The sequence below is a fragment of the Rhea pennata genome, chromosome 8 (assembly GCF_028389875.1).
Source record: "Rhea pennata isolate bPtePen1 chromosome 8, bPtePen1.pri, whole genome shotgun sequence".
Taxonomy (NCBI): domain Eukaryota; kingdom Metazoa; phylum Chordata; class Aves; order Rheiformes; family Rheidae; genus Rhea; species Rhea pennata.
The window spans coordinates 35,841,090-35,851,961 of NC_084670.1; the positions used below are offsets into that span (position 1 = coordinate 35,841,090).

A 10,872-nucleotide genomic window follows, 5' to 3' on the forward strand; every position below is an offset into this window, starting at 1 on the left:
GTCTACCCCCCTCACAGTTCCACAGCCAAGACTGCCAGCAAGGACGCAGCAAGATGAAGAACTGCCATCAAAAGCACACAGACATTTACCTGTTCAAGAGAGGGAACGTTTCCTTTTGAGGACTGGCTGTTTGATGAAATAGCTCCTCTGCAAAATCTGAAGGTGACGCCTCATGACTATACGTGCAGCCGTTTCCTAAGATAGGATTTGCACCATCTGACAGACAAGAGAGGTTTGTTAACTGTCCAGAAGAGCCCACACCTGCTTCCCTTGCACTCCTACAGCTTTGAAATGAGTGCTGAAAGCCAGGGCTTGTCTTCCTTCATTGGATGGGCACACACTGAATGCTAGACACCTAAAGCACCCAACAAGGTCACTTCTTTCTGGAGCCAGAGCCCACATTAAGCAAGTGGCAACTAAGGAAACGGAGCGGCAGCAAACTCCCATTTGTCCGAGGACTGCAGGGCCGGCATATACAGACCAGGGTGCCTTCTAAATGCAGCCTCTCAAAGGTCGCTCGAGGAGGAGGTAACGGAGGGTGGGCAACATGGGCGGCATGTTTCTGCCAACCCCCTCACCTCTCCACCTTCCTTTCCTCGGTGCTTTTCTGCCTCTCTTTCACCCAGAGGAAAGAATCTAGCAGCTCTCCTTAGTTCTACTAGTTTATAGTAGCGGTAGGACAGCCTCAAGCAATCAGAACAGAACCAGTCAGCAGCCTCCACTGATCAAAGCATGGAATGCTTTAGAAGCCACAGTACAAGCTAGGCAGCACTCTGTTCCAGATATTCCTGAAGTAAAGGCATGCGTAGGCAAAGGAGAAGTTTCTACCATTTAAAACCAATCCCATCATGACTGAAGGACTGGTTTCTGCTGACTGCACCAGCTAGAAGTGTTTGCTTTGGCAGAATTTGAAGGCAGTGATGTTACTGTTCTACCTGCCCGCTGGTCCTTCTTTAGTGCAAGCGCTGCCTGGGGAAACACTCTCTGTAACGCTTTTAGGAATCTCTCCAGAGTCCTCTGAAGCAGTGGCTTACAAATGGCTGACAGCGGTTTTGTGGGTGAAGCCACAGCCCTTTGTGAAGCTGGTGCAATCTTCCACAGAGCCTCCGCAAAATCTCTTGCTGTTACTTCAATGGCAGCGATGTCTATCTGCAGCTTCTGATGACTCGTGTATATCTGCGGGTAGTGTCGGCGCAAAGCACAGAGGGCAGCTTCAGCACAGAGAGACTGAATATTGGCTCCACGGTATCCTAATGTGCAAGACAAGAGTTAAATGTCATGTCAGTCTCAGGCAGCACAAAGAAGTCAGGGACATGGCTGCCAAAGGGCAGCTTGTCAAATCTCTGTCTGTGGCCCAAATAGGAACAGTTCAGTGGATGATTTGAAAAGAGTTACTGCTCTTCAGAGCAGTTCCTTTACGGGGTTTGTAGCTGGATATCCTTGGATAGCAACCAAGTCCTGCCAGCCAGCTCAGGGGCAAATTCTGTGGCAAGGCACAGGGGCTTGCTTACTGCCTGGCACAAGCTTGGTCTCTTTCAGGATGCAGCCACGAGCAGGAGCTCAATGCATTTTTGATCTTACCAACACGTTTTTCAGCCAGCTCCTCAAGAAACGCACCCAGCGGCTTAGGGCTCCAGGCTCTCGTGTGAATCTTGAGAATCTCTATTCGAGCTTACAGACAAAATGATGGCATTTTGCTTTACGTTCGTCTCTCAGGGAAAAACAAACCAACCACCCCACAAAAACACTCTCCCATTCCTATAACTGCCAGTTTTACACTGCTAGAATGGTAGGAATTTTAGAGTTCTCTTAACGCACTGCCTGCTCTCCCAAGATCAGTGATTCTCAGTTTGCCACGTTCAGCTCTTTGTGAGGAGCAGGAAGCAAACGAAAGGCATTTCTGGCATCTATAAAGAAGCGAGTCTCCACACGTATGAGACTGAACACTCTTTGGGGAAAAAAGGTAGTCTAAAGCTTAGGTGGAAAGAGATTCCTCAGAGAAGATTCTCAAATCCTCAGGGAAGACCCTCTCCAATTCAGCAAAACTTCATGGTGACGGACTCATCAGTTAATCAAGTAGCAGCAGGCAGAGCTCAAGTGGCAGAAAAGTCAAAACAGGTGCAAGCTTTCACAAGAGGCAAGACTTGATACTAACAGCCTTCCTTTAACCATTAAATCAATGACTATGACAATGAGGGACACTACCCTCCTCCAACAGAGAAGAACACATTCATGTTAAAAAGAATGCACCCCAACAGTAAGCTCTCTGTGAGTGATTGCATCTCACAGCACAGAACCAATATAACTACGTAAGAAGCGGACTAGTTTTATTTTATTCTAAGCATCACAGACGCAGCAACGTTTTAGTTGGAAGTCCTAAGGCTTACAGGACTGATTCTCATTGTAAGAGAGCAGCCACTAAGCCTTTAACTATAGCAAGGCATTGACTGCGTTTGGAGTTTGCCTAATGTAGTCTGGATTTGATCCATTTTTAAGACATCACTTCTTAACAGCCCTGCAAAAGCTCAGCAGGGGTGACCACAATTTTTGAAGCACCCAGCTGTACTGACACCTCAGGTTTCTGTTCTCCTGAGCACGGCGGCATTAGCTTGTGCACTTCTAATGCGCCTTCTGTTACCTTGGGGGTCGCAGTTTGAATCTCTCAAAGAACTCCGGATAAAGTAATGGGAAAATGACCATCTCTTTCAAAGCTGAAATGTGGTCAGAGAGACCTCCCACACCGTCAAACCGCACCTGAAGAGAAATTCAACAGAACACAGTTCGTAGGTTAGAGAAAGCTGCCCCCAAGAAAAGGCTTCATCAGAAATTGTCATCTGCCAGCAGACTGGAGACGCTGAGGACGTCATTGAAGTTCCTTCAAAGAAAACTGTGAACTGAGGCAGCCATAGACAGCCCAGCACGCAAAGATTTCATCAGCCCTGGAAAAGTCCCCACCAAAGCCGTGAGTGACAAATACTTACCAAGCTATCTGTTTGCACTGGATCGACTGGATCAGCCACATCTGTTCCAGTTTTAATTGGATCCTTGCCATTTCTCTCAAATTCCTTTTCCCCAGAGTTCAGGGGAAGACACCTGATGTGAATGAAGGAGAAAGGGAAAGGCACCTTCTGAATGAACATGCAGCTAGAGGGATTCCCGTTTCTTTCATGTTGGCGAGGGAGGGCAGGAGCACTTACAAACTTGCACGAACTTCCCAGAAAGCAAAATATTCCTGGGAATTGATTTGTCTTCAATAGCCAAGAGTAAAGAAAGACGGGTGGGCCTGTGTGGCATTAGACTAGCTGAGTGATCGTTTTTACATCCCTAAGTGCTCAGATCCAGCAATCGCTGGCATTCTCCGTGCCCTAGCTGCTTACAGAATTCAAAAAGCCTTTGTCAGCAATAGGGCCATGAATACTTGGTTGGGAAGCTTCCTTGCTTCGGAACACTTCCAAGCAGAACTAGTGATGTCAGTTCTGAGAAGAAAGTCATGTCAGCGGTTGAGTGACTGAAATCCCCCCACCACAATGCTTCTAACAGGTCTGATTTATTTTCATAAGGCTTGCCAGAGCAGTGCAAAGTCACCATAGTCTAGGAGTGCCCCCCATATGCCCCCTGCTTTCCTCTGCTCTTAATGTTCAAAGCTGCTGCCCAAAGCAGCAGGACAAGGAATGGCCAGCATGACCGGCCAGCACACCTGCCTTTGTTTCCTTAAGACTTCTGCTCCCCGCCATAGGCAGACCATGCAGCGTTATGAGTGCTTGAAAAGCAAATGCAGAGCTTTCAGCAGGTTGGAACGGCTGCATCAAGCAGCCTGCCGATGGAGAAGACTATCTTGACCTAAGTTCTCAGTCTTCTTTAAAAATCAGTGCAGACTACACAACGGGCAGCATTCAAAACTGGATACAAATACAGGTGATTTAATGACCTACAGACCATGGGAATATGGAGCGTCATAGCCAACGCTGTCTTTACAACCACAATTGCTCCCAACAGCTTCATTTACACTAAGCAGAAAACACTGCATGGAATTTCCCATAGAAACAAGAACTCACCTCCACTTGCATGTCAAATGAAATGAAACTACTTTGAATCATGTACCAGAAGCAACTAAAAATATATGAACATTTATCCACAGACTCTCTCTCTAACTAAATTACCTATGTGTATCAAGAAAATCGTTTCTATACTTCACAACGAAATTGCCAAGTGACAGTTTCTGGAAGGGGATTCTGGCTTCAAGTGCAGAACACAAGGATTTCAGCTGCTACCTCCAGAATCGTCTCATCACTGGCCCCCAAAGCATGCCTTCCTGAAAACTGCTGGCTAGTGGAAGTCACTCTAGTGGCTAAGGATTGTTTCTCCCAAAGAAAAAAATCTTGGTGCCTCTATACGGAGGTCAGACTGCCACGGTTACAAGGCTACAATTGTTCCATTACTCGGTGCTGGGAGTGACACCACTGCTGATAAACAAGAACTGTTGCTAGCCATACGCCCACCAACCTGTTTGTTCTTTTGCAGACAGGGCTTTGTGACGAGCACGTGTAGATGTAGCTCTTTGTGTGGGAGAAGCAAACGGCCCTGAATAAAATGTCTTAGCTTGTCCCAACTCCACTGAAAGCAAAAAATTTACAAGAATATTGCACATGCTTTTCAGGTACACCTGGTTCGTCAAGAAGGCAGGAAGTGGGATGGGTTTCACCGTCTTGAACTCCAGACCAGAGGAAAGTTCCAAGTGTTTTTTTACCAAGGCTCAGGGCAAGTGAACTAAATGCACACCTGCTTCTGAAGGAGAACTGAAAGTCAGAACAGAGCACAAAAAGCAAGCGGGCTCTGCTACTATACTTTTGAGGACGCACAGGTCATTTGTTTTACTTCTGCGTGGACATCTTTCTTTCAAACTTGGGAAGTTCAGCTGCAGAAACAGCAAAGCTTATTCTGTGAAACTTTGATAAGAGCAGTGCAGTGAAACCCCAAGAAGGTATTGCAACAAGTAGAGAAAGAAACTGAGTTCTAACCAGGCATCTAAGAAAAACTGTGGAGATTTTTACTTGCAGAATGAAGGCAAGGAATTGAAATAAACGTGGTGCGCAGGTGTATAGATTTTTCTTCACAAAATTATGCCCCACCTATACACAAGAAACTGGCCCTTCAGAGAGGTTCTGTGAATATCGCATTTTACAATGCGTCTTGATCCTGCACCACGGTTTTGCTTGGGTGAAGGTTATGCCGCTTCCGAGTATCTTCGCCACCTTCGGCTTCTGGGTGTTCACCTCCTTTGGACAACCCTGTACTTACAGAACCTAGATAACATTTCTTATTTGTGTGTGCACATCTGCACTGTCATTCAAGAACCCATATCCCCCTTACACGCAAAAAATCAGCCCTTTGGAGAAATTGTGCCTACAGCCTACATTCCAGTGGCTCTCGAAACCGTATGCCAGTCTGCCTTGGTCGAAGGCTATACTGCTTCAGAGGGTCTTTGCAATCTTCCTCCTTTTGATTTTTATCTTCTTCTGATGACCCTGCAATTACAGTACCTAAGATATCATTCCTGGTGCCTATACAGTTTCCTTCAAGAACTTCTCTACCCTCTGTACACAAGAAATCAGCCCTGCAGAGAAACTGCACATATAACCCATTGAGACCATGCAAGAACCTTCCTTTGTCTAAGCCTATAGCCCCTTCACGTATCTGTGCCTTCTTCATCTTCTTGCTCTTCACCTTCTTCTGATGAGCTGGTTAGAGCAGAACCTTTACAATGTCGCCAACATTGAACTCTTCAAACACTGCTGCAAGTTGTATTACTCCCAAAAGGTACCACACAGATAGCAATGGGTTTTATTGTTATCAGCATGGGTATGGCACACAAGATGTGAAACCCTGCCAAAGCTCCAGAGCCGTTTGTGCATGACACATTCCAGAAGCATGGAATCAGTAGAGAGGAGCATGTGTATAGGTCATGGACAAAGGTCTGGCCTTGGTGGAATTGCTGGGTGACTTGTCACCAGCCTCCATGAGCATAGCAAGGGGCCACATTCTGCTGTCACCTTGCTTAGCAATGTGGCAGCTACCATGAGAAGAGCTGTTTCAGAAAATTCCCTCTCGGTATTGTGAGGTAGTGTTTCTGGGACATTTTTGGAATGTCCTGACAGCAGCAAGACTTCATCTGCTTCTGCGGTTTCAGATCTCGCCTCTGCCATAGCTCTGCCACAGGCAATTACAGGCAAGTCACCCACTGGAACTTCCCCAACAAGAAAAAAGAGTCTGATGCCTACAGAGAAAGTTTATGCCAGGAGCTTCTGATTAGGAACTGGAAATTCTCACTCTTTCATCCTCTAGCACTCTCCTCTTTCATCAAAAATGCAGGAATGTCAGCAGACTGCTGCCTTCTCCCCTGCGTTAGCGCATAAGCATTTGGGGAAAGGACCGGTTCTCTTTGCTGACCATCTGCACAGAGTTCACAAGGGCAGGGACCCGGAGGCTTGCAAGCTCTGCAGCAATAGGGAATTGTGAAGAGCAGAACAAGAGCCAGTAGTTCAGCTCATTTCCCTTTTAGGTGAGGCTCTGGGCTGGAACGTGGGGAAGGAAACGGAAAGCCAGAGCTAACCGACAATTTCTGCCTCAGGTTCTTGAGTTTCTTCCTGTTGCTTTCCTTGGGAGTATGTATCCAGATTTTCCTAATTAAAGGGAACAAGAACAATCAGCCCCAATTACACTGCAGCTTGGTGCCTACCTAGTAACTTTATCCAAATGCTGCATATACACAAAAGAGTAGAGTCAGATACAGTTCTACTTCACAAATAGCAATGAAGGATCCATGGAGTACAACCCCCAAGTGTTCCTTATTTTCACAGGAGGTATAGATTGCATCAGCTTGCCTTTTTGCAGGCAAAAACATACCAGAAAGTGGGATGAGAAATGGAAAATGTTTCAACAGAAGAACTGCAAATGTGTATTTAGTATCGGGGCTCCCTTGCCTCTCCGTACTCAGTTTTATTCGTGGCCCAGGAAATGTTGAGAGAAGAGGCTCAAAAAATGATATGCCTAGCAGGCAACAGGAGACCAGAAGAATTCCATTTAGCAGAGCAAAACTGAGGGAGAGGAAACACGGTTGCAGGCTCTAATCCTAACAGAAGTTACTGTAGTGACAGAGGACCACGGGCTAAGCTCACGGGCAATGCTGGCCCAGGAAGAGACACACCTGAAGTAGCCATCAAGAAGGTTATCATTAGAGAGCAATAATGCAAGTTCTTTTAGACAGCAGTAGGCTTTGAAAGGAGTTATTTCAGCTAAGTTAAAACTGCCACGGCATCATTTTGCTGAGTGAAATATGTTACTTACACAGAAAGGGTAAGATAAGTGCAGTTGTACTCCTTCTGCAATGGGAAAAGCCTGGAAGCATGTGGAGTCCATCATCTTCTCCATGTACACAGAACAGCAAAGGGAAGCAGGCATGAGAAAGTGTTTGAAATAATACATATAATCAGCATGACATTCTGGTATGGTATGCACAAAATGGTGGAGTCAAATGGATACTTAGCCAGGGTGTTGAGAAATAAGTAAAAATGAAGTCAAATGTTAACCTCATTCTTTAAAGCACTATTTCAGAACCACTGTTGACGATTTGCAACCACACGCTGTACTGAGGTTTAGTTTCCCTACTGCTGGGTGCCGTGAAAAATCCATTTAAGGAGGAGGGAAACAGAAAGAGTGTGAAGGCCTGTTTTGAATGACGTGCTGCTCAGGAAGAAAGATTCCCAAAGACCAAGCTCTGCAACCCCGAGAGCACCCTTTTACGGAGGGCTCCCACAGCCAGCAATTATCACCAGGACAGATCGCTTACATAGGAGCATACAGGGAAATCTCAGCCTACCTAGTTCATACAAACAGCTCTGGTGGCCAAGAATAAGCGCTCCTCTCCAATGTCCTCCTCGGAACGTCACCAAACCACCTCTTGCACTGTCTCACCACCTCCCCTCACCTTCTCCTGCTCAGGGCGCAGTGGTCCCTCCAGAGCAGAGAGGTGGCAAGAGCAGCCCCCAAGACCTGAGCTCAACTCAGGCTCGCTGGGAAATCTGGGGAGAGGCAAGAGGTGCCTGGAGAGAGGGGAGTTGTACCTGTATCAGTGTCCTGTACCCTGTCTCCGCACAGGTCCCTTCAGTCCTTCCATATCCTTGGAATATGACCTCAGACATGGAGGTGATGGGAGGGGAGGGGAGGGGACAGGAGAAAGGCCCAGGCTGGAGTGCTTCAAATGAGGTGAGACTCCTGGAGAAGTGACTTTGGGTACTCCTGTGCTCCAGGACGAATGCGAGGCAGCTGTTCTGCTTGGCTGTGTTGCATGTATTAACACTGAGAGATTATGCTCATGTGACCTCTGGGCTTAAGTCTCCGCTCCTCCCATGCCGCGCTGCCTCGGCGCCCGGTGCCCTCCGACGGCCCCATGTCCATCGCCTGACGCCCTCACCACCTGCGTCCCCCTGACGACTAGCCTCCTTGCTTGCCAGCTCCCTTGGACGCTGCCGGTAGGGACACAGCTGCCTGCGCCAAAACCCCCATCACTGACACAGTGGCCTGCACTGAAAGCACTGTTAGGGACACAGTTGCCTGCTCTGAAATGGATGCCGTTGCCAAAACATCCGCGTTCTGCAACACGGCTGCTGCCGGGACACCTGGGCCCCTCGGAGGACTGGCCTCGCCCCCTCCTGGGCAGGGCGGGCAGAGCACAGGGCATATATCGACACACGCTGCCAAGCAGCTGCCGCTGCCGCTCCCGGGGCTGCAGCCCAAGGCAGATGGCAGGGCCGATGCTGTGGCGTGGGGCAGGGCAGATACCACGGCAGGATCCCAAGGCAGATCCTGGGGCAAGGGCCAGGGCAGAATCCTGTGGCAGCCCAGGTATCATCCTACTGCAGTTCCAGGCAGGGTCCTGGGTCAGCTGCCCAGGATTGCAAACCTGTGGGGCCTTGCCTTGCTGCCTGGACCCCAATCCTGACACAGACCCTGTCCCAGCCCCCGACCCCTGCCCAGTCCCTGCCCTGGTCCATAATCTGGACCCAATTCTGGATACCCTCGCAACCCCTGACCTGGACCTGTACTATGGACCAGTCCCCGACCTGGCCCCCAACCCAGACCAGGACCTTGGACCAGTCCCTGATCTGGACCTAGTTCCTAGACCAATCCCTTACTCGGCCCCCAACCTGGAAGTGGACCCTTACCTTGGACCATTCCACTACCTGGACCACGTCCCCTGCCTGGTGTCCAATCCAGACCCGGTTGCATACCCCCACTTGGCCCCCAACCTGGATCCTGGTCCACACCCCAGTGCAGAAGCAAGTCCAGAGCCAGATCCTGGACCGGTCCCTGACCCAGACCCAGATCCCAGCCTGATGCCCAATCTGGATCCAGTTCTCTATCCCCACTTGGCCCTTAAACCGGATCCTGGCCCGCTCTCTAACACGAACCTCAGTCCCAGCTGGGTCTCTTACCCAGTCCCCAGCCCAGGCCCAGACCCCAGTCCGATCCTCAACCTGGACCTGGATCCCGGCCTGGTGCCCAATCCAGATCTGGTTCCATATCCCCACTCGCCCCCTGACCCAGCCCCCAACCTGGCCCTTGATCCAAACTCGGACCACAGTCCCATCCCCGACCTGGTCATGGTCCTGTATCCCCATGCGGACCCTGTCCCAGTCCCTGCCCCAGACCCCAGTCGAAATCTGGTCTGCAGTTCAGTCTCCGACCAGGACCTGACCCGTGCTCCTGGGCGGCCCTGCAGCTGCTCCCATCCCTTCCCATCGCCACCACCACCGCTGCCACCACTGGGAACAGCCGAGCCGCCACCATCTCACCCCAGGGCCCCAGCCCCAGCCGCTGCTGCCAGCGCCCTCCCGCTACCGACCCGGGACCCCACTGCTGGCCCCAGCCCGAGCCCCCCGCGCAGCCCCACGAGCAGCCACGAGCAGCTCCTGCCCATGGCAGGCATCGCCCAGACACCTCCGCTCCTCTCAAGCCATGCTGCCTCAGCACCTGGCGCCCTCCGATGGCTCCATGCCCATTGCCAGACGCCCTCACCACCTGCACCCCCCAACGACTGGCCTCCTCCTCGCTCGTCGCCTCCCTCAGATGCTGCCGGTAGGGACACAGCGGCCTGCTCCGAAACCACCGTTACGGACACAGCGGCCTGCTCTGAAACCACTGTTGCCATGACATCCGCGTTCTGCCACGCCACCGTTGGCTCTGTTGGCTCATATAGGGAAATTCCTGAGAGGCTGCATCAACTTTTGGAGACTATGATGCTAACTCCTAATCGTAACTGGGGAGATGTGCAGACGCTATTGAATACTTTCTTGACGGGAAAAGAAAGGAGGCTGGTTAATTGATAAGGCAATTAAGAAGAGGGTGAGAGAAAAGGATGGAAGGGGGATCCTGAGGTCTGTTTACCCAGCAGAAGGGATGCAGAATGGGCTCCAAATAGGAGCAGGGTCTGGGAGTTATTGAAGCAATATCAACAAATTCTCTGTGGGGTTTGATAGGGGGTTCCAAAACCAAAGACTGTATCCAAGTTGTATGAAGTAAGGCAAGGGCCTGAAGAAAATCCCTTGGCCTTTTATGAAAGATTATGTGAGAAAGCCAGAAAGTGGAGAGATTTGGATCCAACTGAGGGAGCAAATTAAAGAAAATTTAATATGCTCTTTGTTGGCCAGTCAGCTGAGGGCATTAGAAAGAAGCACAGAAGGCAGCTGGAGCTGGGGGAATGTTGGTTTCACAGCTGATGGAAAGAGCATATAAGGTATATAATACTGGAGATGAAAAGGGAAAAAGAGAAACACAAAAGCGAATGAAACTACAGGCCTTTCTCTTGGCAGCAGC

The 10,872-nt window shown here is 49.7% G+C and overlaps 1 protein-coding gene across 1 annotated transcript; it reads left to right on the forward strand.

Annotated features, from left to right (window-relative positions):
* The first annotated feature begins 8,405 nt into the window (after window positions 1-8,405).
* LOC134143574 (uncharacterized) lies at window positions 8,406-10,382 on the forward strand. The gene has a single exon (XM_062581700.1). The coding sequence runs from the start codon at window positions 8,406-8,408 to the stop codon at window positions 10,380-10,382; it is 1,977 nt and encodes a 658-aa protein (XP_062437684.1).
* The last annotated feature ends 490 nt before the right edge of the window (window positions 10,383-10,872 follow it).

Coding starts and splice junctions, on each gene's coding strand:
- LOC134143574 (XM_062581700.1), top strand. CDS start 8,406: ATGCCGCGCTGCCTCGGCGCCCGGTGCCCTCCGACGGCCCCATGTCCA.